Source organism: Micrasema longulum, unplaced genomic scaffold, assembly GCF_059751315.1.
Source record: "Micrasema longulum isolate JH-2025_06_02 unplaced genomic scaffold, ASM5975131v1 h1tg000138l, whole genome shotgun sequence".
Taxonomy (NCBI): Eukaryota; Metazoa; Arthropoda; class Insecta; order Trichoptera; family Brachycentridae; genus Micrasema; species Micrasema longulum.
The window spans coordinates 414,526-441,458 of record NW_028277344.1 but is presented as its reverse complement, the minus strand read 5'-3'; the positions used below and the strand labels follow the sequence as shown (position 1 = coordinate 441,458).

General features: G+C 34.3%; 2 protein-coding genes across 9 annotated transcripts; one reads left to right on the top strand and one right to left on the bottom strand.

Annotated features, from left to right (window-relative positions):
* Positions 1-1,482: 1,482 nt before the first annotated feature.
* Positions 1,483-10,210, top strand: LOC148284237 (mannose-P-dolichol utilization defect 1 protein homolog). 4 transcript variants are annotated; one of them, XM_088242438.1, is made up of 6 exons: positions 1,584-1,885; positions 2,021-2,128; positions 2,378-2,525; positions 6,211-6,409; positions 7,446-7,650; positions 9,680-10,210. In XM_088242438.1, exons 3-6 carry the CDS (start codon positions 2,516-2,518, stop codon positions 9,905-9,907), a joined length of 642 nt encoding a protein of 213 aa, XP_088098564.1. In that variant the 5' UTR covers positions 1,584-1,885; positions 2,021-2,128; positions 2,378-2,515; the 3' UTR covers positions 9,908-10,210. The 4 variants fall into 4 exon arrangements, with proteins under 4 accessions (XP_088098561.1, XP_088098564.1, XP_088098563.1 ...); XM_088242437.1 differs by having other exon boundaries at positions 1,592-1,885; positions 2,305-2,525; XM_088242436.1 differs by having other exon boundaries at positions 1,592-1,885; positions 2,232-2,525.
* LOC148284236 (uncharacterized) lies at positions 10,197-26,933 on the bottom strand. 5 transcript variants are annotated; one of them, XM_088242429.1, is made up of 18 exons: positions 26,807-26,933; positions 26,230-26,531; positions 24,932-25,008; positions 23,940-24,062; positions 21,381-21,601; positions 19,621-19,761; positions 18,854-19,533; positions 18,490-18,728; positions 16,692-16,861; positions 16,339-16,494; positions 15,886-15,987; positions 15,579-15,791; positions 15,284-15,506; positions 13,563-13,758; positions 12,549-12,765; positions 11,527-11,763; positions 10,782-10,910; positions 10,197-10,686 (listed from the first exon to the last, which is right to left on the bottom strand). In XM_088242429.1, exons 2-18 carry the CDS (start codon positions 26,525-26,527, stop codon positions 10,500-10,502), a joined length of 3,609 nt encoding a protein of 1,202 aa, XP_088098555.1. In that variant the 5' UTR covers positions 26,528-26,531; positions 26,807-26,933; the 3' UTR covers positions 10,197-10,499. The 5 variants fall into 5 exon arrangements, with proteins under 5 accessions (XP_088098555.1, XP_088098557.1, XP_088098556.1 ...); XM_088242431.1 differs by having other exon boundaries at positions 13,563-13,746; XM_088242430.1 differs by having other exon boundaries at positions 18,490-18,722.

Genomic DNA, 26,933 nt, shown 5'->3' with positions numbered 1-26,933 from the left:
GTAAATGCCTAAACTTCCATATTCCCTTATTTAAGGTATTCTCCATCCGTATTGTAATTTGTTAATCTTATTATAATTGTTTTGAAATCACCTTACTTGTCTATGAAGTCCAACTATTAAAACACCAAGATACGAGTGAACTCACTTTTTTTTCAGATTTTAAGTGATGGAATTGGTATGATGTATGTATATTTGTACAATTTCATTTATGAATTCTCTTGAATGTAATGTTTACAATATACATTTTCAATCAGTTATTCTTTTTTTTATTTACACAAATATTTCTAATCTGTGGGACCCCTCGGCCCTTTGATCTATGAGTCCGCGACAATGACTGTGGGACCACAACCCAATTCGTCGTTATGCATTTCGAAAAAAAAATCCTCAATAACATGCTTTTTCACCAATTTTATTTTTATGGATAGCTTATTTTAAAAAATTTAAATATGAAACATAAACTTGTTTGAAATGTATAAGGTTTATATTTACTTCAAAGGGATAGTTATTTATTTGTTAAAATGATATAATATGTATGGATCTGGTGGGATGTTTCGGCTAAAGCCTGTTTTAGGAGCTTCTCCGCATTTGCATTGGTGCCAAGGAAACAACAGACTCGTCAGGAGAAGGCGGACTGTTGTCATTCGTCAATAGACCTCCCGATCCACTTGGAGAAAGTTCGTCATTTGGTGTCCTTCTATCATTGATACCTTTTATTGCCTTTACTATATATATCATATAAAATGTATCATATATAATGTAAAAAACATTACTTTTAAAAACATTTACTACCTAGAATAAAGAATAACTATTCCTACTGAGCTTAGTCCATCATTTATTTTTTAACCATGCATCATTTTAGCGTACATCTATGAACAAGCTGCGTACGTAGTTACAAATACTAGCACGTTGTTCGTATGAGTAACAAAACAAACTATACAAATGTCAAGCGTCTAACGAAATCCAAGTCTATCTAAATCAATGATGATATTTATTTATTGATTTATTATTTGATTACTGTGGTTTTTTACACTTAGAGTTAGTTATAAAAGAACAAGCTGGTAAAAAAATCTGGGCGTCATGAGACTTTTGAAAGTTAATATTAAAATTAAATAAAGAAAGTCAATTCTTAAATAATTCACACAAATTCTTGACATTACCATCAACATTGACCAAAACAATAAATAACATACCTAAATATGTCACTGATAAAAATATTTAGATGATCGGATGAATGTAAATTTAAATAGGTATTACAATAAATCTTTTATGTATTAATAGGGCAAAACATATCAAGGAACATTGTTAAAATATCTGCTTTGCTAAATTTATCAAAACTTCGCACCACAATTGAATGCTCTAATTTTTACCGCGCGTAAGAGAACATATTTTATAATTCATTTCCCATAGGGCTGAAGTTTCTCATTGAAGCTAAGCTACACCGTTCTGCCCCAGGTTCCTCTATCTTCTAAACGTGTATCGTCTGAAGTTGGAGTCATGTATACACTCTGGTAACACCATTCACAGTTGTCATCGGAGGTTGTAATTTTTAATGAAAAATGGTTTATGGTCATCAAACGTCAAATGGTCAAATATTGTTTTGTGGAGAGGGGATAAGTGGGGGTTAAGAAAAATCTGAAAAAATATCTTGCTTTAAAATATCTTGATTCTTTGATTGTGTCTCGGTTTCAGTGTCAGTGTGTCATAAGATAGGCCGTAATAGAATTACAATAGAAGAAACTAAAATTATATAGTCGGCTTGTTTAAGTTATATTACGAATTCCTCCGCATGTTTGCAAAATGGCAGATGCTATAAAAAATATTTTACTTTTGCTTTTGACAGAGCAATGCTTTGATGAGTATTTTGTTAACTTTAATTTCTTAGATGGTGAGTTGATTATCACGTATTTAAAGTCTAAATCGATTGAACTTTGATTCATTAAACTTTCTACAGATTAATGTAATGCCTATTTATATTATTTTAAACATAATAGTTTCTAATTTTTCCTCATCTAATTTACAGATTGTTTATCAGAGCGATCGTAAATGGGGTTCCAAGTGCTTTATAACATACCTAGTGTGAAATTATATATATAGTATTGGTGTTAGTTAATGTCATAACTTTTTAGAGGTAAAATATTACTTTTCTAATATGCCGATTGAAAAAAACATCAACTTGTATATTATGTTAGCATTCACCACTTATATATAAGTAATTAATTGAGCTTTTACAGTTTATATTGAAAAGGTTTAAAACTAGACTTTTTCCATTATTTCTGAATCTGCAAGTTATTTTCTTACATAAAGCTAGTGAACATCTGCCTTATTCCCATATTAACAATTGGTGTCGACGTCATTCGTTTTTTATATTCTTCCAAAGTTCTTAATTTACTAATTATATTCTAAGTAAGTAGTTGCATTGCAATTGAACAGTTGATTTCCAATTGCGGAGCTTAGTGGTTGTTTTTTCTTAAATAGAGATATTTGAAGGTATTACTTACTTAATACATAACTAATTATGGATAAAGGTAAGAAATTTACTATCTATGACATTTGTTTACATGCATTTTATTTAGCTTACCTACATAGATAATAATAAATATAGCTGCTTTTTATATTAACATTGCAAAATGCAAGTAAAATTATTGCTAGATGTGTAATATTTATAGATGAAAAAGTATCGATTTTCATATTGTAAAAGTAATGTTATTTTGCCACAGCGTCTCAACTGTTTCATAATTTAAAAGTTCTCGGCACAATTATTTTTAGATACAAATTTGTCATAATCACTTCAAATGGGTTTTTAAAAATATTTGTCAATATTTTGAGTATGTGATGGTAATATTGACTTATTTTTTTTACATTTCCTCAATGAAGAAGTTCAGTGCTACGGAAAATTGGGTATAAAAATGTTTTCTTACACGCCGTAAAAGTTAGAGCATTAAAGGTCAAAACACACTAAGGCGGCACTGCATGGCGCGTCGAAACCATGAAATATAATTTTCACTGTCTCGTATGAAATGAAACAAACCCCACTATAGTTGCGCTTCACTTTGCGGCACTCCAAACAAAATTGTGAGGCGCTGCGCTACTGAAGCGCCTTGCTGCTGTAGAGCGGTTTGACCTTTAATTGTATGGCGAAGTTTCTCAAAAGTGTATGAAAAAAATTATAAAAATTATCCACGTCACAAGTTCTTCCGAATCAACCAATGATAGAGTGTTGTAATAGATTTCCGGTTTCCAGGAAGCAGACTCATCCATCAGCAGAACTCACCTACTAGTAATTATGATGTCACGGGCGAAGTAATTTCAAAACTTAAAAAATCATAGCACTGATAATACTATACATAAAAATATTTTGAAAAAATCTTTAGCTTACTTTGATAGTCTATTAACAAATAATAAAAACAATGAACTTCCTCATTCTTCCATCTGACTTTTGTGAATTAAAAGAGCTGAAACCTTAATTGAATGTGGGTGAATTTCATCTGATAACTCCCTAGGGGGTGGAATTCACCCTTGCCTACAAACATTTGCACATACTCAAAATATAGTTTAGAAGAATATTTTTGCCTCTTTAATAAAGTTCTGCTCACTTGCGATTTCACATAGTATGCTTGGCTTTGAATCAATAGTGTTACACTTTTTTCGCCTCATCAAATAAATTTGTGCGTATTTTATTTATTATAAAAGCACATAAATATGTTCTAAAAATTAAAATCCATGTCAGATTTTTTTCAAGAAGTTGTTCTTAAATCATCTGTTTAGATTCTGAAGTCCAAAGAAAATGAGATTTTAGATAAAAAAAAAATAAAAAAACTGAAAGATTTCCACAGAATTAAGAAGTTGTATGGCCATTTCAAAAACATTTATAAATGTCCTATGAATGATAACCATTTTACCAATGTACACCATCAGTAAACATCAGTTGATAAATTATATAAAATTCAGGCACAAATCATTAGATTTTATGTGATTATTAAAAAAACAATTGCACTATCATTAAACTTATTATTTGGAAATGTCTCTGTCGAATGATTATTTTTTATATATAAAATTTTATAATATGATGTAATAATTATATTATGTATATATATGCATATTTATATATTCTGTAATATACATATGTACAAAAAGTTAAAATATAAAAAGAGATTTAAATTGTTTGCAACAGAGGGAAAAAAAATGAGCAGGGGAGGAAATCCAGCCTGTCTACAAACATTTGGACACACATAAAACACTATTTAAAATAAATAATTATATGTATATATTAACCTCTTGGTATTTTGAGATAAAAATGATCAAATCAAGCAACATTTGCACGAATTAATATGTAAAATAAATCCTTTGACAACTGTCATGAACTACATATGTAATATTTAAAAAAGAACTGATCAAGAGGCTGCTCAGCACCTAATTGGATTGGAAGTTTACATTTTTTAGTCAAGGTTTTATAAATAATTATATTTATTATCCTTTAGTCATAATTTATAAGGAAAACGTAACATGTATTCATTCATTTCTCGAGTTCACACTTGTAGCAGCAAATTTGAACTTTGACTCTTGTCTCATGGTCATCGGTCAATGTAGGTTCTTTAATCTTTAAACCATGTATGGATTTATAAAAAGTAAGACAGACATAATTTGTAAAGCAAAATATTCAATTCCTTTGATTTATTGAATATTGTTACTAGTTCACTCTATACAATGAGGAACTTCAGCCCTACGGGAAATTGGATACAAAAAATGTTTTCTTAAGCACGGTAAAAACTAGAACATTAAATTATCTCCTGGCCTTTTGTGGTGCAAAAAAAAATGTTAATGTAATGTAAAATGTAATTATACTGCAAAGTTTCTTGAAAATGTACTAAAAAAATATTTAATACAAACAAACTCCTTTGAACTACACCACTAGTTCATATGAATCATTCAATGATAAGAGAGTTGTGGAAGATTTCTTGTTTGCTTACCATCAACATTTTTTTTGGCTTAGTTTAATATTCTATTAACAAATATTTTTAAAAAACCACTGAACTCCCTCATTGCTACTAATACCCGTATGCAGAGACAAACCTTAAGGTGAGGTAGGTACATTCTATTGTCTTCACCTTCGGGTTATTCTATGCATATGAGATTAGAATGTACTTTCCTCACATTGAGTTTTGTCTCTGCATACGAGTATAAGCCTTACATATTGTTTTGTACTCTCCTGTCGAAATATAGAAATAAAATCAGAATCCTGTACAAGTTTTTTTGACTTGATGACTACTCTCAGGTAAAAATCCTGAAAGACTAAATTGAATGGAGAATATGTACACCCCGTAGTGTAGTGGTTGGCGCGTTCACCCCGCGTGGTTCGATTCCTGGCAAGGTTGACATTAGATATTCGTTTAAAACAGCCATACTCAACCTTTTTTTTCTTCGGGCCTCATACTTATGTTTGCTAAGTTACGCAGGTCGCAACATTATACGGATACGATTTTTTTTTTAACATGAAAAACAGTATTGATTAAAACCAGTTTGTTCTAAGATTAGGGTGCCGCCACTTGATAAATCAACAAATATAATTTTTTTTGACACTGGAAAAATAATGATGAAAATGTAAAGGTAGGTTAGTGCTGCCGGGGTCAGTTCCAGTCTGTTCACAGCGAGCAATGTTGTTTGTGCATATCTCAAGATATTTAAATATTATTTTTTAGAGAAATATTAGCGTTCTTATAATTTACCCAAATATTTCAATTTTTGTGGCCATTTTCAATGAGTTGTAAATAACTCACTATTATAAAATGGAAATCAAGTTGATCCGTGAGTCTGAAACACTAGCTACGGAACCACAACTGGATTCCCAATCTAAATGAAAAGCCTTTTTTTTTTTTTCATGTTCCGGGTAATAAATGTGTTTTGGGCCGCACATAAAAGCTTGGTGGCGGGCCGCAGGTTGAGTATGGCTGGTTTTAAACTACAATATTTTATTGTCCTTGCATTAATACCTGAAGCCACCTTATCTTTATCTAACACGTCATGATCAAGATATGCTGCATTTGGTGCACTAATGCAGTGCGTTATGCATCATTGCGTGGGAATAGGAGAAATCACAAAATTAAAAATATTTGAACTGTTAAAAAAAAACATTATGACTTTTGTCATTCAAGTCTATGGCCTTTGTTGATGTGTTTCTCGCAAGAATGGATTAAATATGAACATTTGTTTCAGCACCATGTTTCAAAGCAACTGTCAGCAAGGCCCTTGGAATAGCAATTATATCTGGCTCAATTATGGTAAAGGTGCCCCAAATACTAAAAATATTGCAGAGCAAAAGTGGTGAAGGAATAAGCATCTTCGGTGTTTGCCTAGAATTGTTTGCAATGACAGCTACTGTCGCTTACAGTTTCGTCAAAGGTTTTCCATTCAGGTTTGTATTATTTAGAAGTACCACGGTCCCTTAAGTCATTGTAATCAATACCGGGAGCTATTGCTTGGATTAAATTATTATGCATGTCTCTGCACTTTACAGAGAGGTTTTACAAGTAGTGCCTTTTAGATAAATGAATAGCTGTAACTAGGCCAGGAAGCAGAGCGTAATGCTCTGGCAAAAAGTACCCGGTCAGCACCATGCCAAGGAACTGACAAAAGGATACTTGCAGAGGTTTGCTTTCGACCTAACGAAGGTCAGCCGAAATCAAGTGAGGGTTATCACTAGACCCCTTTCAGGGCACTGCAGATTGAACAAACAAACACCTTACTAGAATGAACCTTTCCGAAACTTTAAGATATAGGTTCTGCTGTGCAGATGAGGAAACGCCTATACAAATTCTATGTGAATGTGATGCTTTACATCATAAAAGAAGCCGCATCCTCGGGGGACCACTGGTTAAACCTGAGGATGTTAAAGAGCTCGCCCCCTACCTAATAGCCCGATACTTTACGAATTTGGTTTTGGAGGGGGAGATTTAGCAAAATGAAAACTCTCGCTTGTCACTCAGTAGCCAGACTCTTTAAATACCTGGGCTTGGAGGGCGCGAACTATTCACGGGGACCCGCCACAGATCTTCACAGGTTGCAGTGACATCAGGAGCTTGTAAAGCACTGACCCCCCACCTTTAAGAATGATAATAAGCTGTAACTACTGAGCTTCATTTAATAAAATTAATGTAAATACATATTTAGTTTGTTTAATTACACTAACCTAGTTAGTTTACTAAGTTTGCATTTTATGTTTTTTTTGTACTTGAGTATGTAGGTATCATATGGCAGTCTTTTTTTTCTTTGTTGCGGCCTTTTACCAACATATGTAATCTATACCGAAGTACAAGTTTACAGGTTAGAAATAATAATATAACATAAGTAATAACAAAAATTGTATTAGCATTTGTATTGTAGGTATTATTGATATGAAGTTACATGTACACAATCTTTCCTAATCTGAAGGAAAAATATTTTTGTTTTAGCTCTTGGGGTGATGGAATATTCCTGGGAATCCAAACAGCTACCATTGCAGTGCTAGTCATCTTCTTTGGAGGTAACAAAGGGAAAGCGGGATCGTTTATTCTGATTTACACATTAATAGTATCTGTGTTGATGAGTGGACTGACCCCGGTAGGAGTATTATGGTTTCTTCAAGCTTGTAATATTCCTATTGTTTTTGCTGGAAAGGTAAGTTAATCAAAACTATTGATGGGCTTAGTAAATTTATAAATTTTTATCATTAATTCTACTAAAAATCAAAATATAAATCATCATCATCATCATTCCCTGTCCGCTCCCTAGTTGGAGCATATGGTGTCCACGAAGATCCTCCAGGCATCTCTGTCGGCTGCCAGCTCCTGTGCGTCCTCTCATGTCAGGTTCGCGTCCCGTAGTTCTCGACATGAACGCCGACGAACAGTCAGCAGTGGACGTCCAGGGCGTTGTGAACCAATGCCTTGTAAAGCAGGCAAGCGTGGTTAAGGTTCTCAGGAGGCAACCGCAGTACATGGCCGAGCCAACCGTATCGCTTCCGCTTGATGACAGTTGTCATCGGAGTTTGCTGCAACCGTTCCCTTTTTTTACATTTTTATATGGGAGTTGCTTTATTATTTACCTTGTTTATAATATACAAGGTTTATATTTCAATAGTGGATTTTTCTGCAATTAAATATTTTGCTGTTTTGGGCCCTAGTGAGGTGCCATGATTCGTATTCAGAGGAGAATAGGTGTTATGCATGCATTATATAGGTGGCATTTGGTTTTCACTGAGTAAAATGATTTAAGCCGTGAGCAACTCGACAAACTTGAACGATTTCAGAATACATGCATAAAGTACATTTTTGGTCTTAGGAAATATGACCACATTTCTGATTATCGTAGGCAACTGAAATGGCTCAAAATTAGACAGCGGAGAGACTATTACTCCCTCTCACTTCTGTTCAATCTACTTCATAGTCCTAACGCTCCTATATACCTGCGTGTATACACTCTCTTAATACCCATCCACAATTCCTCTTTCTTCTCTAACTCATATAGTGTCCATGCGGCTCGACTGTGGAATCATCTCTCATCCACCATCAAAGATGTTACTACATTATCTCTGTTTAAATCACGTCTGAAGAAACATCTCCTTTCTCTTCCTTAATCTCTCCTTTCCTTTTTCCTCTTTTTTCCATTGAGTAATAGTTTCGATTTCAGGTAATTTATAAACAAATACGTTTATTTCTATTTTTATATATTTTTAGCTTTTTTTCTATTGAATATGTTCCGTGACTTGAATTATAAAAATAAAACTTTTATTTTATTGGTTGGTTGGAAGAAATTGTCATTTGGCAATAAGCCCGCCAATGTACAAAAAGTTAAATAAATAAAAAAAATATCCAATCTCCAGACAGCCTTCATACTGTTGAATGTGGGGCTTGCTACTCCTAGCCACACTCCCAGTTCTTTTTAAAAGCTGCCATTTTCCGTAACATATACTCCCAGGTATTTGAAACTCTCGACCCTTTCAATGATTTGGTTCGACAGACAGGTGATTTTGGGCATCGAGGCATGAAGTGTTACACAGTACATGGGTTTTTGCGATATTGATTTTTAAACCCATGCATGCGGAGTACCTATTTAGGCTGTCTACAGTGGCCTGAAGACCCGTGACTGAATCTTCAATTATAACCGCATCATCGGCATACTCTAGGTCGCAGAGTTTTTGGGAGGAGGAGATGGATATTCCTCGATCTAGTGGAATTGACTTACTTAAGATGAAGTCCATGAGGATTATAAATAGGAACAGTGCAAGGATAAGTGCTGTCTTATCCAGAATATTTATTATCAATTTACGATCAGAGTGTTTATTAAAAGCCCGTAGGGTCGAAAGAAATACGCGCGTGGTGATGGTGGGTCAGATTAGACCCAATTTTTAAAATTGGCTTCTGGGCATTTTTTGTAGTCTTTTCAATATTATTTTATTATCAAAATGTTCCCTGATTTAATACGACATGTAGTAGAGTTTTGTTAGATTTTTCATGATTTTCAATCATATTCCAAAATGTAAATGACATTAAAGCCAACAAGTGTGTAAAGTAGCAACTTAAACCAGCCAAAGCCAGGTCCTAGCTCTGTAAATGCCTAGACTTCCATATTCCCTTCTCTAAAATATTCTCCGTCTCTTGCCGTCTTGTTTCAAATATGTATTTCATATTATGCCATTTTCTTTCAGATGATTCAAGTACATACTAACTATAAAAATGGGAGCACAGGCCAATTATCCGCAATTACATGCTTCATGCTGTGCTTCGGTTCTGCTGCAAGGATCTTTACATCCATTCAAGAAACTGGAGATACAATTATTATAGCTACTTATTGCATAGCTAGTTTTGCAAATGCCTTAATTGTAGGTCAATTATTATATTACTGGAAGCCCGAGAAACTTGTCAAGAAAGACTGATTATTAGAATATCATGCGCAAATAATAGTCAATTTTACCTACATTAGTAAGTCATGTTACATTCCACAGAAAATCTAACTTTATAGTGCAATCTGAAAACACAGTGCCTAAATATCAAGTTTATTTGTTCTTTTAATATCCTTATCTACATTGACACAACTGTTAGATAAGGTGTGCACGAGTATCAGATATGTAGTCATTTCCGAGGTGAGATTTTTAGGTTAACATATTACATGTTGTTTGTTATCTTAACATGTATTTTACAATTTGAGAAAATAAAAATACCTTGTTTCTGTTATTAAATTTTGTATTATAATGTAAAAAGTATTACAGGTTATTTTATGTACTGGCCACATTCATTATGGCAATGTAACTAAGATGCTGAGCCAGATTGAAAGTTGGTTCCAATAAGAGTACTTTACATATTGAGATAAATCCCAAATGAGGGAAAATGTGAATTAAAAAGAGATTATTAAGTAATATTACTACATGTATGACGAAACATACTCGCACATAAAACAAAAAATGTACAATCATGAACAATAAAAAAATCACTAGTGGGTTTAAAATGTTAAGGGTAAGAGTTAGCACTCTAGTCAGCTTTAGGTGGTGAGGGTTCCCTGGGTTTGTCCATCTCCACTCCCCTGCTGCCGCCGCCGCCGCCCCCGCCCCCTTCCCCACCACCCGTGTCCGCCCACTTCCCATCGTACTCCTTCCGGTCCACGTATCTTTCTTCCTCATACTCCCCCTCACTTCGGTGACTATCACGCTCCGAATATCTGCGGGAAAAATTATTCTCATTAAATAAATGTGATTCTATTAATGAAAAAAAAAACACTTAGATAAATCGCCTTCTTTCTTAACATCGACTAACCTGTCAACCTTGTCCTTATCTTGCCTTCGCTCGTCGGGACTGTAGCTGCGACTTCTCCTGCGGGCATCGGGACTTCGGGAGCGAGAGAAGCGCATATTGCGACGATCTCTGAAATCGCGGTATCCTCCTCTGAAATTGATATAATATCACATTTTCATTAAGTTTAGTAATTTTGAGAAACTACACAATTTTGAAATGTATTACGAAGATAGATAATGTGAAAAAGTTTGCAAATTGTTGTTAATTAGGTTTGTAATCGATATTTCGATTTTTTAAAATGTTTTTTCTACAGTGAAATTAAATTAATATTTGTCTTTTATACAAATATGAAATCACTGAGACAGGTTGTGGTTCCGAGGTAGTGTCACTGACTCATGGATCAGATATGAGGTTCGAACCACACTACTCCAACTTATTTCTTATTTTCTAACATGGTTATTTACGACTAACAAAAAATTGCCCCCAAATCGAATGATTTAGCACTCCAGCGCAAAAAAATAAGCTTGTTTTTTAAAAAAACGTAAGCATTGCGCAGTTGGAAAACACAACTGCTGTTATTATTTCTATTATGTAAATGAATATTACAGGAAATTAATTTATGTTAAATATGTAAGCTCCTATGGATCACGGGGCACATATTTGCTGAGCTTGAAAAAAGCCCCATTATTGCTTTTTAGTGTTCCCAGGATTAGAGTACAAGTGTGGCAATATTTACCACATTTTTAATTGCAAAAATGAATCTCACCTGAATGGCCTTCCCCTGTTGTTTCCTCTCTGCCGTGAGCGGAATGGTCTCCTGTTGCCGCGGTCTCTCCAGTCGAAACGCCGATCGTCCCTCCGAAAGTCTTGGCCCCCTCGACCTCGGTTATTGTTGTTATTGTTACCACGTTGGCCGTATGGGTGGAAGCGAGGCTTGTAATACGTACCGCGTTCGTAACCACCTCTCCCACGCCACCCACCGCGACGGTTCATGCGTCTAAATCTGGAAAATATTATGAAACTAATGTTGTCAATTGTGACTATAAATCTTTTTATATATACCTACAAAAAAATCATTAAGAGCTGGCGAGTCGGTTTGGACATGTAGAGCGAATATACACCAAAAGAATGGCCAAGATTTGCAATGCGAATGTAGATGAATGTTGAAAATGAGGAAGACCAAAAAAGACATGATATGACAAAATCCAACATATTCTTGAAGGTGGACATGTCAATAATCTGCATGCATGCATGCATGAGAAGATCTATGAATGCAGAAGAAGCGAGGTATGTGATAGTGGTGTAACGTTCCTGCCCACCTCTACAGAGACAGGTTGGCTAAAGTCAGCTTAAAAGACATGATCTCACTCAAAAGCGAGAATCTTTTTGGTTTTAGTTAAAAAAATGTATACTCTCTAACGATGTTCTTGTAAATTTTTCCAGTGAAAATCGCATGTCCATTGTGCATAATTCTATGATGTTTATTAAATATTTGTATACAACCTGAGTGGTTCTTTGGACTTTTTTATGTCTACTGGTTTCGAGACATATCCGTCTCTTTGTCAGGACACCGATGAAACTAATATGCAAAACCCACTATACACCTCTACTACATACTACACCAACTAAAGAAAAAATCGATCAAACAATTTTTATATCCTGTTAACAGGAATTATAATAATATTAATAAATGGAGAAGAATTCGTTATATAAATACTATATTGAGAAATTTTACCATATAATGTTAAACCCTCAGGGTAAAAATTGTTGGCAAGAAACAGATATTACCTGTCCCTGGAGGTGGAACGAGAGCGGGTGCGGGAGCGCGAGCGGCTGGCTGGGGATCGGCTAGCCTCGGAGCGCGTAGGAGGGGAGCGGCGGGGGCGGCGCTGGGCTGAGCCCCCGGAGGAGGAGCTACGCGAGGCACCGCTGGAGCGGGAGCGGTACTTGCGTGGGCGCGAGCGACTGCGCGATGAACGCCGCCGCGGAGAACTTTCACGGGACTCTGAAATAGACACAAACATCAACTGATTAATCTGCGTAGTAAAAAGGTTAAGTCGACAGCTTGAAATGATTAACATACACCAGAATCTCTTTTCACAAAGTTTCAAAATAACTCAGTACAAAAATATATACTTTTTTAACATATATTTAACAATTACTATTTTTATAGGCGGCAGTCTTTGATGGTGCCTATTTTTATTTGTCACTATATCCTATTTGGAACCTTTAGTCCTTTTTGGAAAATCTTACGAAAAATGAGGAGATTAATATAATCAAAAAAAAAATTCACTTTCCTCTTAACCATATTTTTCTATTATTTATATGAAAAAAAATTCACTGACCCCAATATTTTATTTTTCAAAATTCAGTAAACAAAAGGTTAAAAAATAATAAGTTACAAATAAATAATAAATGATTATTTTTTTTAAGTAGCAAAATTACTTTTATACTAAGAAACCTATCCAGCATGGTTATTTCTTCAGAATATGTTACAGTACTGTGTGGAACATGTCTCCCGCATACATATTTTTTTTATACTTTTAAGACGGTCTTACAATTTTAAGCAAATAAATGAATATATTGTAGATGAACAGAAATCAGTCATTGTAAAATCACATTTCAAAACATTGAATGTCAAAAATCTACAAATTAATGACAAGATGTATGAAAGGAAAAGACGCTAGGAGTTGTGTGATATTCCATTATATCTTCGTAATGGCAATTTCAATCACATTTATGAGTGGACTAGGCTAACTACATGTAAGAAAATAGTGTTTGGGGATAAGGTAAAATACTAACCAGATGGTGATCTACCCCTACGTGTAGGTTGAGATGGGCGAGGTGAATGCCGGCCTCCCGGGGGCACAGGAAGTGAGATGGGTTCCCCTCCCTCTCCCTCCTTGGCCAGTCTGAAGGAACCAAATTTATCCAAAACAACATTCTGTTTTGGCCGTAACTGCTGTTGTTGTTGTTGTTGTTGTTGCTGTTGTTGTTGCTAAAAATAAAAAAATAGAAAATCATAAATACTGATTCTTTGACATAATATATGGAAATTATTCGGGAATATTTTATAGCGAGAATACGGTCACAAAGAGTAACAACTTGTGCCATTTTTTACGTTAAATAAACAAAGATGGTATTACAAAAAAAACAAAGTATTTACTTCTGGTGCATTCTACTTAAATTTTTCCATAAATAAGTGCACCAAGGTGAAAGGTTATTTGTATTTGAACTCATTTCCAATACAATCTGCGAAATATCAGGTTGGGAAAAAAAGTAATTTCGCGCCTGTTTTTTTCAACTAAGTATATCTCGTTCATTATTGGTCACATCGGATCATACGATACAGCATTGTAAAGGTGAGAGTGTATACTACAAACGCTTCTTTGACAGTATTGCGCTTGGTCGGTTCAGTCCTGAACTATTGTGCGTCGAGTATGGAGGTCTCAAAGGAAGAAATTCGCCATATTTTACTACCTGAAAGGGAAAAATGCATCTAAATCGACCAAATAAACTTGCGATGTATACAAGGCCGATACTCTTTCGGTTCGTGCTGCACAACAGTGGTTCGAGCATCACACTCTGGCAAGCTTATCGTCGAAAATGTCGATAAAATCATGGAAAATATTTAGATAGACTGTCATGTTAGCAGTCGTAGCATTGCCCAGGAGCTGAATATTGATCATAAAACCGTTTTGAACCATTTGCAGAAGGCTGGATTTAAAAAAAACTCGATGTTTGGGTGCCACACGAGCTGACGCAAAAAAACTTCATGGACCAAATTTCCATCTCCGAATCGCTGCTGAATCGCAACAAAATCAACCTATTTCTGAAGCGGATAGTGACTGGTGATGAAAAGTGGGTCACTTACGACAATATCAAGCGACAGAGATAGTGGTCAAAAGCCAACGAAGCGGCCCAGACCGTGGCCAAGTCAGGACTTACGGCCAGGAAGGTGTTGCTGTGTGTTTGGAGGGATTGCCAGGGAATACTCTACTACGAGTTGCTCCTTTATGGCCAAATGCTCTATTCTGCCCTCAACTGTGATCAACTCGACCGTTTGAAGCTGGCGATAAAATAGAACCGGCCAGCATTGGTGAATAGGAGAGGAATCGTGTTTCATCAGGACAAAGCCAGGCTGCACACATCTTTGATAATGCGCCAGAAGCTCCGGGAGCTGGGATGGGAGGTTCTTATGCATTCACCCTATAGTCCAGACTTGGCACCAAGTAACTACCACCTGTTCCTGTCTATGGCCTTGGGGGTACAAATTTGGCCTCAATAGAGGTCTGTGAAAATTGGTTGTCTGAGTTTTTTGCCAATAGGGACAAGGGCTTCTACCAGAGGGGCATTATGAAGTTGGATTCCCGTTGGCAACAAGTTACCGAACAGAACGGCACATATTTGACTTCAATCGGATGATTGTGACACTTTTTAAAAGCATTGAAATAAAGCGAAAAATATGAAGTTACTTTTACCCCCAACCTATTATATAGACCTAATTCAAAGCAGAAATATACCTCTTCTGTGCCAGGGGGTTCTGGCTCAATGTGTTTAGGAGGAGGCTCCTTTAGTGCCATTGCTCTCCGAACACTAATGTTTTTGTCGTCAGGTGACATGAGTGGCTTTCTTCCCTTGTTGTTGGCTTCTGGTTCCCTTCTCTCAGACTCGTCTGAACTATCTTCGAATGCGTATGATTTATCTTTATAAGAAGATTTCCCAGTGGTTTCCTTCTTCTTAACCCTGAAAATGAAGTAAATTTTAAAAATATGTCTGTTAATGGTTAAATCAAGTAATTTAGTTACAATTTCTTACTTGTCTTTGGATGCATTCATAAGCATTTTCCATTTTGGCTTATCATCAGGACTCACACTTCTAGATAAAGGTGAGGGTGGGAAGTTATTGTCGTTAGGCGGGCGACCGTTGTCTTGACGTTTGCTCGACAGTCCCGTGTCCTTTTCTACTTTGGCATAATACGCATTCAATTTTGATTCTAGTTCTTCAAAATCAGGCATGTCATCCAAGATTCTATAATAAGATTATATTTTTTTATGAAAACAATATACTGATTGACTAATAGAGCCTGGGTGTATTGCGCCAATGCAATTGGCCTTTTACATACCTCTTTTCACTTCCACGTTTTCTATCATAATCCCCTTCCTCCGGACTCATATCTCTTTTGCTACGTCGACGTTCATCACTAGGTTTATGTGATAGCTCTTTTCTGTAAATTATTGTTCTGTTTAGTATAAAATATCAATATGTATAAATGATAAAAAATTTCAAGCAAGTGGTGGGCAACTTTTAAAATACTTAAAAATAAAAAGTAATTATACAATTATTGAACTACTATATTGTCAAAACGATTTCAGGAATCACATTTAAAGTGGTAGAAATAATCTAATAAAATTTAAAAAAAATTCCGACTGCAAAGTAAAAAACCAATAAAAACTGTTTTAAATAATAAATAAAAACATACAATAAATTATTGTGCACCTGAAAAGAAACCATTTATCTAATACAGTATACAAAATGTAAAACGACACACTATTTTATAAAAACGGCATTATTATACCTTAATGCATCCCGGAACTTCTTATCTCCCATATTTTGATCGAAGTCCCTAAGATAGTCTCCACTTGTAGATTGATTTCTCTGGTTTAGTTTAGATTTGCGACGTTCTTCACGTTCTCTCTCTTTACGTTTGCGTTTAGATTCCTTCTTACTCTTCCTGCAAGTTGTAAATATTAGAACATGCAAGTATAAAAAGGCAATAGTCTTAATTAGTACTAGTTTAATAGTAGAGTATTAGTGTTTAGTTATCACAAAAACTGCATCACTTAGCATTGCTACTGAGCAGCGGGGTTTTAACACATTAATATTAAGCTAAGAATTTAATGAAAATTACACATGTAATAAATTGCCTACTTTGATTCCTTTTTGGCCTTCTTCCTCGCTTTGTTGCTTTTCTCGTGTTCTTGGGTTCCCAGTTCTTGCATTTTCCGGTCACGTTTATAGCGAGCTGTTTCTTCCAAGAAATTGCGAACTTTATTTTCATAATCCGAGCCTTCTTTGGTCATTTCTAGGAACTTTCTCACCTGAACCAAACAGAATTTTTACATTAAAATTGATTTATTTATTTGACAGACTTATGCAGTCCATTCTAACGATGGTAAATACAATTTCTTGAAATAAATACAGGAACTAATAAAATAAAATATAACTAAATTAAAGCTAGGACAAACAAAACAAAAATTACTACCTAAAGACAAGATCCGGTCTATCTTAGGGATTTTTTAAATCTATAAAACTTACACCAAAAAAATCCAGATCTTGTCTCGAGTTTACAATACGACACAATCGGGACATTGGTGCATGCAAGCTATAGTTTGTGCTGTGTTGATCGAGGAACAGCACTGATTATCGTAGGCAACTGAAATGGCTCAAAATTAGACAGCGGAGAGACTATCACTCCCTCTCACTTCTGTTCAATGTACTTCATAGTCCTAACGCTCCTATATACCTGTGTGAAAAATTTCAACGCTTATCAGTTCATGGTTTACCTCTTCGTTCTCATTCTCAAGGCACTCTCTTAATACCCATACACAATTCCTCTTTCTTCTCTAAATCATATAGCGTCCATGCGGCTCGACTGTGGAATCATCTCCCATCCACCATCAAAGATGTTACTACATTATCTCTGTTTAAATCACGTCTGAAGAAACATCTCCTTTCTCTTCCTTAATCTCTCCTCCTTTCCTTTTTCCTCTTTCCTCTTTCCTCTTTTTTCCTTTTTCCCATTGAGTAATAGTTTCGATTTAAGGTAATTTATAAACAAATACGTTTATTTCTATTTTTATATATCTTTAAATTTTTAATCTTTTTTTTCTATTGAATATGTTCTGTAACTTGAATAATAAAAATAAAACTTTTATTTTATTGGTTGGTTGGAAGAAATTGCCATTTGGCAATAAGCCCGCCAATGTACAAATAACATTATGTACAAAAAGTTAAATAAATAAATAAAAAAAAAATATTTTGCAACCGGCGGATTGGAAGGTTGAATGCCACCTGTTCCAGTAACGATGGTACATCAATTAAGCCATTCAGTAAATTAAACATAAATATGGAGTCAATGCTATTTTTACGTTTTTGTAGACTTGAGATTTTTAACATTGACTCCATTTCTCCGTAAGTGTAGTCTTCCCTCTCGAGGCCAATCATTCATGCTACTTTTCTTAGCAAACGATGTTGCACCGATTCAATATGATTTATCCAGCCTACATAGAAGGGAGAACAGATCACGGATGCATATTCTAAAAGAGGACGAACAAGTGAGCAATATAGTGTTTTAGCTGTGAACATATTAGTAAAGTCACTAGATGTCCTGCTAACAAAACCCAAGAGTTTTAGTGACTTGTTAATCATAGTATCGATATGTTCATTAAAGGTAAGTTTACAGTCCATGATAACTCCGAGGCCCTTATAGACTTGACAACATCTATATTAATATTTTTTATTTTGTAATCAAAGGAGATAGATAAAATAATTAAATCTCCCTAAAAATATCATTTATCACTATTTTTATTTGATTAAATTGTCAGCATCCTGTCAAAATGGTAATTCAACATTAAAGAACATCTGAAGTATTTATAAATGACAAGTAAAAAAAAAGCCAAATAAATCACACGTAACAAAAAGGAATGCAAGTTGTTATTCGCTTTACCTTCATTTCGTAGTCCAAATCTTGAGGAGCGGGTGGTTGTATTACAGCAGCTGCGGGTTCTGGTTCGGGGGGAGGAGCACCCCCTGTCCAGCCGTAGGGATGGTTAAACTGGGAGTTGTGGCTCTTGTCCAGTGATGGCTCTATGAGGGCCATACGCTTGCTAAGGGGAGACAAGGAACGCTGCTTTTTGTTGTGAGATCGAGAGCGACGTTTCTTCTTACGCTGAGGTCCATCTGTATCTAGAAATTTATACATATTTATAGGGGTCCTCTACAAAATATAAAAATATTTAAAAAAAATCAATAATACTTAGGACATTCAGGATAAAAAGAATCTAAAAAAAATTATATGAAAAGAGACAGACCACTGGACTCTGAAGAAGAACTGGATGAGTCGGAGCTAGAAGATGAACTGGAAGAATCACTTGAGCTGCTGCTGGAACTGCTCGAGCGGTGGTGTTTCTTCTTGCCTTTATTTTTTTTCTTCTTCTTCTTTTTATCCTTTTTCTCTGTCAAATTAAGAAGTTGCTTCAAAGTTTCCTTCATTTCTAGGGACTTGTTGGCAGTCAGACCAGGTAGTAGTAATTCAGCTGGTTCGATAAGTGGTTTGATATTGGATTTACTTTTAAGAAAATCTAAAGAATTTTGAGCTTCCTCGTGGAATGGAATTATTGCGAGGCAATCCTCGTATGCTTTCTGAGCTTCTGCTATTTTGTTTTCGTCTTCGTAACTTCGGCCGAGAGCTACGAGAGTTTCTCCCATATATTTTCTAGCATTAGCGTGACTGGGATTCAGTTTTAAAGAAGTTTCAAAATCTTCTATAGCTTTCTTAAATGTTCCGCTGTTGGCATAAAGGGCACCTCTAGCCACAAGACCTTCCACATTTCGGGGATCAATACTTAAAGCTTTATTCAAGCATTGAAAAGCTTCCGAATGTCTTCCAGCCTTAAAGTGCTCGATTCCTTCAGCTACTGATCTGAAGGCCCACTTGCTGGCCTGTGCTTGACGAAGTTCATCAGCATACTCTTGAGGGGGGAAACGACCTCTATAAAAATACAAGATGATTAATTGCCAAATAAATTAGCGCGTATAGAAGCATACTGTGGATAAGCACCGTTGATAGCCTTCTTACCTTAGAGTGAGGAAGTTGGAGTAATGATTAGAGCCAACTCCAAGTAAATCGGAGAGAAAGGAGATGCAGTTTGGATTGTTGAATCCGGGACTCTTCTCTAGAATGGCTTCATAACTCTCCCCCTTCATTTCCACACTTTTCCTAAGAATACAGGAAAATGAATAAAGATTGCATTTACTATGTTAACATTATAAAATATGCAGTATTGAAAAAAAAACAAAAGTAAATGAATAATTATTAAAAGACAATTTATACAAAGTAAACGAATGACTTAATTGATTGACAAGTTTATCAAATGAATTTGTAAGAAAAAGGGGTAAAAGAAATAGGAAAAGGGTGGATCTCGGGAGTTACAAGCTACAATAGCAATATATGGACAGCCTGCTTTTCTCACCTGTTCCCAATAGCAACAATTTATGGGCAATCTATTCAGTGTTCTATTTGGATCATTATGTTTTCTCATACACACACAATGGAGAACTTCAGTTCAGTATAAATCTCCAAAATAAATAGAAAACAAATAAAAATAATATATTATGATGGAACAACACGGTGTGTGTGTGCAAGCCGCTTCGCAGAATAATATCCTAGAAGAAAGCGAGGTTAAGTCGGTGGCTATGTGTAGCTTGTAGATCAGCACGATGCGTGCATCTCACTCTTCCAGAAACCAGCTTACAACAAAACATTGTTACATCCTTAACATGGCATATCTTTTTCCCACTGCCTTCTTTTAACAAGATAATATTTTATGGCAGGTAATTTTTGCGCTTGTACTTGCTGGAATGTTAAATTTTATATTTAATTAACATTTCAAAAGTAGCTGGCATGATTATTGTTCCCATCCCAACAGTACTGACCTTCTCGGAGGATTTGTGCAAATGATTTCATTTATACGAGTATAAAGTAATGGTCGCTTTGTGGTACATTATGGTTTGGGTACTCAGGGGGATACTTCGACCCGAGACTAGTATTATCTGTTGAGACAGAGCTATTTAGGGACTTGGGACTTCCTTCATTAAACATCCACATGAATAACTTAGGTATTCGAGCAATATTTCCTATATTTTCACGATTTTGACGAAAACTGAAATCATTTTCACGATATCCTTAATAGAGTATGAAAAATAAAAGTATTAAATAATGCATGCAGGCAAAATACATCATTTATATAAACCTATGTGTATAAAGAAATTCCTTATTTGTTTTTAAATTACTTTTAAAAATAATATCAATAAAAAGAGAGTGGCCGATTTAAAAGAAATAAAAAAGTGTATAATAAAATAAGTAAAAAGATTATTTACATGAAATGATCAATTTTATACACTATGAAATATGTGATAAATAATGCAACATATATTATTATGCTCGAAGAATACAAGTTTGGGTATAAAATACAAAACATTTATGTAGGTCGGATTATTCGGGGAGATTTTTCATTATTTAAAAATATTATTTGTAACTTTAATGAAAATAGCGCAGAAAAATGTTATCTGCTATGAATTATGTACCTGAATACCTACCAATGTCTAAGGAGACGATCATACGATTTGATGAGATATAATTTTGTATCGGAATGTTAGGTGGATATTTGCAATTATAAGATCTACACCACATTGAAAAGCGATATGTCTCTTCTGGCAATACTTATATTTAATAATTCCAAGTAACCTGCGAACGGAGTCTAAACTGGAAGGTAGAAACATTAGTTGAAACATTTATCAAAAGGAGCATCGAGTAAAAAGGAAGATGGTCACACATACTTGTAAATGTGCGGGAAGTCATCCGTACTGATGAGCCCGAGCGGCGGCTTCGGGCTGGGGTCATCAGCCCCTCGTGTCACCCCCTTCATTCCACAAGAGATTTTGTCTGTGTCGGGAATTACTTCTAGCACTTCGCAGCAGACAGTGTCATTCATCAGGTAATTCCGAGAGACATTCTTCTTGTCCATGGCCGGGATTATGTTAGAGACGGGCAAAAAGGCCTAAAAAGAAACAACCCTTTGCTCAGCACTCATTTTATGCACATAATATGTAATATTATTGACAGATAGGCAAAGGATGGATTGACACATTACTTGACACTCCATATACATCGCAGACAGAAATTTGAAATGCAGTAAGGGACAAAGTGTAAATTGCTAAGGAGAGAAAATAAAGTTTTATCTCTCGTCATTTTTTATACATAAATACCAATTTTCGTAGAACAATTAATGTTAACCTATTTTCTGGAATAGGCTGTTTTTTTTAACTAAAAAATAAATCATTTTTGTCCTTTACGCATGTTGGTTTTAGCCTCCACAGGTGAAAAAAAGGAAACATAAATGGTGTAAAGGACATAAACAACTTGTGTAAATATAAAGTTTAAGCGTAAAGTACAGAAAAAGGTTAAAGTATGGAATCAAAAATGATGTAAGTATTTGAAGCAATAAATTAATGTTTCCTAAAATGGTGAAGTTTTTAATACCATTCTATTGATGGGATTCCTGCAAAAGAATATGTAGCATTATTGCGCTACATATATTTTGGCGTTGATTTCAATATAAGTTTCAAGGGAAACGACTTACCAAATAATTATTAGAGTCCGCTCCCTGGGCTTAGTAACTATATTTTCTATTTTAGTATTTTACATATTATATTTATGCCTAGGAATTGAACTCAGGACCTCAAGCGAGGTAAGCAAACGTGCCAACCACTACACCACTAGAGGGACTTTTTTCCGCTTGGATTCCTTATTCGGGATTTTTACTTGAGTAGCTATTGAGTAAAAAAAAACTTATCAAGGATTCTAATTCTATTTCACACATAGAACTGTATTCTATATTAACTAACTAGACTAGACGAGACATAAAATGACTAGACAATATAAAATTTCTAATGTAACCCTAACAGGTATTTTAAAATTGTAAATAAATAAAATTTAAAAAAACACAGACTAAAATGAATGGTCATAAATAATGACAAATTGTAAATGTAGTGATTTTTAAAAGACTTGCTATTAAATTGAATAACAAAACTACAAAAACAAAACATAAATATTATTTTTTATCAGTAGTGTAAATAATACCTCTATTGGGTAAAATCATTTGACGGAAAAATTTTGTATGGGACTGTGCCTCTATTTTGAAGATAATAAAATTAGCATACAGTAAAATCATAAAAAGCAATCCTTATTATGACTCAGTAAATTAAGAAAAACTAATGAATAATAATCCCCTACATTTTTTTTTTGTCCTTTACAACACATTTGGGGCAGCTATTCTCGAATAAGAGGAAAGACTCCAGAAAAAAAAATGGTGTAAGGGGAACATATATTTTTGATTCCACTGATTGAAAGAGAAGAAGTGTCTAAAATGGCATTAAAAACTCATTTTTGTTTTTTGTCACTTACAGCATTTAATCTTTCTGTTGACAATATTGTACATACAGTGAAACCTCTACCTATTAAATTATTGAAATAAACTATGAATGCGGGAATAAAAGGACAATATACGAGGAGATACATTGTGTAAAGATATCGCCCTCCCTATCAGCATTACCATTGGGCAGGTTAAAATTCTAAAAAGGATATAAGTTTCAGATGTCTACATAAAAAAAAATCTTACATCTTTTATTTAAATAAAAATAAATAAATTAGAAAGCTGTTCAGAAACAAAAAAAAAACTTAATGGGACTGGAAATAATCGTTTGACATTTGTTTTTTGCCAATTTTATTTCTGTAAGTTAACAGTACATTTTTGGCATTGCAAATAATTTTGAAAATGTGCATAGTAGAAAGTTTTTAATCTTTCGAAGATTGTGCATGTTTCTGAAAATGAACATACAGTCGGCAAATCCTTATCATCGGCGCCCGACGGCAATGAAAAACTGTTATTCTGTCTATCTAGAATGTTCTGCGCTTTGTTACGAGTGCTGTCAAACATTTAGACAAAATATACACATATAAAATTATGCAAAGTAATTCAAATTGAAATGCGGTAAAATGATAGACAGAGAAACGATTAATGGAATCTATTTTTGTGTTTTGTATGAAATTAATCGAGAGTTAGAAGACATAAACAACACATCCGGGAAAACAATTATGTGAGATACGATAAGAGGTTTCACTATACATTATGTACATTTAGATCAGACATTAATTCATATTTTGATATAATGGATCATTGTATTTTGATATCATGGCTTGATGCAGCAGTATAAATTATGTAGCCGTGTAGATAATGTTTATAATTTAGTAATAAAACACAACTTATAAATTTTGTATAAAGTATCCATGTTCTTTTTTTCACATTTTGTATTAGGTAAAAAAAATATATACATTACCTTTACATTAATATCGGCTACATATCTTGGATTGGCTCCAGCTGTACAGAGAACCTTCAGCATCATTCCCGAAGCGTTCCTGTTTATTACAGTTCCGATGATCAGCTCTCCAGTTATGATGTTCTAGAAAAAATATATTTAATTGTATAGATAGGATGGATGTGTATCACTACAAAAATTTTAAATAATTATTAACATGCTATAAGATGTAAATTATATTAATTATAACTGTGGTGTTTTTTTGACTTGTTTTTTTTTTTAAATAAAAAAAAACAATTCAACAGTTTGGGTTAAGGGGAAACGGTAGATATTGTTAATTTAATGTTGAATTTTGTACATTTTAAAAGTTGTTCCAATTTGAATAACTTTAAATAATTCTTAATTTAACCCAAATTTCTAAATTATGCAAAATACACCATTTTGTGAAAACAAACTAAGAAAGTTCTCCATAATTAGGCAAATTATAGAAATTTTGGCAGGTTAGAATGAATTGAATTGTCATTTTACTGAACAAATCAAAAAATTTTGAGTACCTCAAAATAAAATCATGAAATATTGTAATTTTTGCTCAATTAACTATAAATGTCATAGTTATGAATAGATTTAGCATTTATGGGGTTGGCTATTATGTTTGTTAATACTTATAATATATTCGTAGATTGATCAGCTGAATATTAAGTAGAATATATTTTTTTTATTTATTTATTCACACTCTTTATCAAAATACAATTCCATGTTCACTTTGCCCAGCTAACAAGGGTACATACCCCGTTCCAAGCTAGGCAATTACATTTTAATATATTATAATAGTTAACAAATTAATATAGAGCACAGACAAACAAAATATAAACTTATTCGGATACACATTTTGATTCATATACATACAGACATACACATATATACACATGTACATACACACACACGTACATACACCCATGCGCATACACATACATACATTCATAAAAACATAGACAATTTATTTATTATATTACCTGGAAAAAATGTCTAAGTCTCGCAGCTTTGTCAACATTCAAGAAAGTCTCAAAAGGCGGCATGACAGCGTAAACGTCTAGAAGAAAAAGAAAAATATTTTGTAACATAGACAGATATTAACATATTACAACAGACATGAAGAACATCTTACAGAAGGGAATATAGAAGTCATTCAATCAGATGAATCTCATGCGCAACAATAAAGGTTTCGGCTCTATAACTTCACAAACGTTAACAGATGGAAGAGTCGAAGGAACATAGATATTCAAATACAGGCAGAATGGTGAATGTTACACAGTGTGTTAAGTGGCCACTTAAACCAGCCAATGAAAAGTCATAAGCCCTGTGGATGCATGAACTTCTATATTCCCTTCTTTAAAATGTTCTTCATGTCTGTTGTAATGTGTTGATATTAACAGCTCCCTAGGGGGTTGAATCCTGTCCTTGTCTACAGGAATTTGGACAAACTCAAAACATTGTTGATAAACAAATACAGCCAGCCATAGAAAAGTGAAACTGAGATAATAGCACCTTTATGAAACGAGTGAATAATCAAATCTACACAACAGTTGGAATGTTTTTGACTTTGACAAATGATAAACAATTAAAACATTAGTTTTTTTTTGTATTACAAACAAGAATCTAATTATGTATTTGACCAGTTTAAGTGATTTGTAAAGTACCATCAGATTTTTCTAGTGCTGTGTGTGTTTTTGCAAACTGAGAAATGTTGTTTTTGTGATCCGGCAATATTTTCAGAAGGTGATTATTACAGTTTTTGTATGAAAGCGGTCTGGCTGTTTTTAGCAAGACTTGACCTTACTGCACCCGAAAACACTAATATTGCATTTTTCCAAAAATTGTTAATCGGCTGCTTTCTGCATAATTACGTTCAATTATAATGTAAATAAATAAATATTTTTATTACTGGTAATTTGAACCAATGGACAAATACAATGTTGCAACATTGTTATTTTTTCATGTTTTAAAAATATTGATTTCATAATTTCCTTTACATAAATTATAATTCAAGTATTGATTTACGTGGCCTTGGAAACAAAATCGGCCGCTTCAAATAACATTAAAATGTCATCAGCTACATTTCACCACAGAAAACATTTGTTGAAAAAGATAACAGTAGATAACCGTCAGTGAGTAATTATGAATAACACCCATTGGACATTTCAATTTGTTGCAATGATTAGAATGAATGAGCTTTGATATGTACAGCCAACAATTAAGTCTTGGTAATGTTTAGTACGAAAGGAGAGAAATAAAATTAAAAAAATAAGCTTACTGTCATCATTGGCATCGACTACAGAAGTCGGTGCGGGGGCTTCAGACATAATGTTGGAATCGAAGAGGGCATTTGCTTCTTTTGTGATAAACTGATGCAATATCAGCCGCTTTCCTCTATCCTGGAATGTCAGGTGTTTCTGCCTCGCCTGGTACGCGGCAAAGTCAAGTTGTCCAACACCTATTTTGGACAGGTCAGTTTCTCCTCTTTCACTTTCCCAAATTTTCTGTAGCTGTTGCCCATGGAAATTGAGGGTTTGTGTCACCAAGGACGCGTCCAAAGCTGTTTCGTTTTCCATGTTGCTATAACAATTAATCGAGATAGATTAATATAGGATGTAGAAACATGGTTAACCATTTAGTAAAAGCGTTTCTGATTAAACTGAAAACACAGTTTACAAAAGGCAAAGTTGAATTCAAATATCATTTTTTGTTAAATTTCGATGAAAAAGGGGACCAATGTTCAAGACTCGATGACGCCATTTTGGGAGCTTACCTATTCTACTTTTACAGAATACTCGAATATTATGCGAAAAGGAGAGTAAACTAATTTCGTAACAAACTCTTGAAACACTCACCTCGTGATAAATCACAATATTTCAAGTAAACAATCCACCATGCACTTTCAAATTGAAATAGTATTTAACATTTTAGTGCGACTTCAAAAAAGCACGTTGCGCCGCCGAAAATGGTGTTCGCGTTCGC

Bases quoted from the DNA above. Each gene is read 5' to 3' on its own strand.
- LOC148284236 (XM_088242429.1), bottom strand. From the start codon at position 26,527: ATGGAAAACGAAACAGCTTTGGACGCGTCCTTGGTGACACAAACCCTC. The intron at 21,602-23,939 runs GTAATGTATATA...GTTTCTTTTTAG, and splicing joins TAGCCGATATTAATGTAAAG to GCCTTTTTGCCCGTCTCTAA. The intron at 10,687-10,781 runs GTTAGTCGATGT...TTTTTCCCGCAG, and splicing joins GATAAGGACAAGGTTGACAG to ATATTCGGAGCGTGATAGTC.
- LOC148284237 (XM_088242435.1), top strand. From the start codon at position 1,798: ATGGCAGATGCTATAAAAAATATTTTACTTTTGCTTTTGACAGAGCAA. The intron at 1,886-6,210 runs GTGAGTTGATTA...CATTTGTTTCAG, and splicing joins TAACTTTAATTTCTTAGATG to CACCATGTTTCAAAGCAACT. The intron at 7,651-9,679 runs GTAAGTTAATCA...ATTTTCTTTCAG, and splicing joins CTATTGTTTTTGCTGGAAAG to ATGATTCAAGTACATACTAA.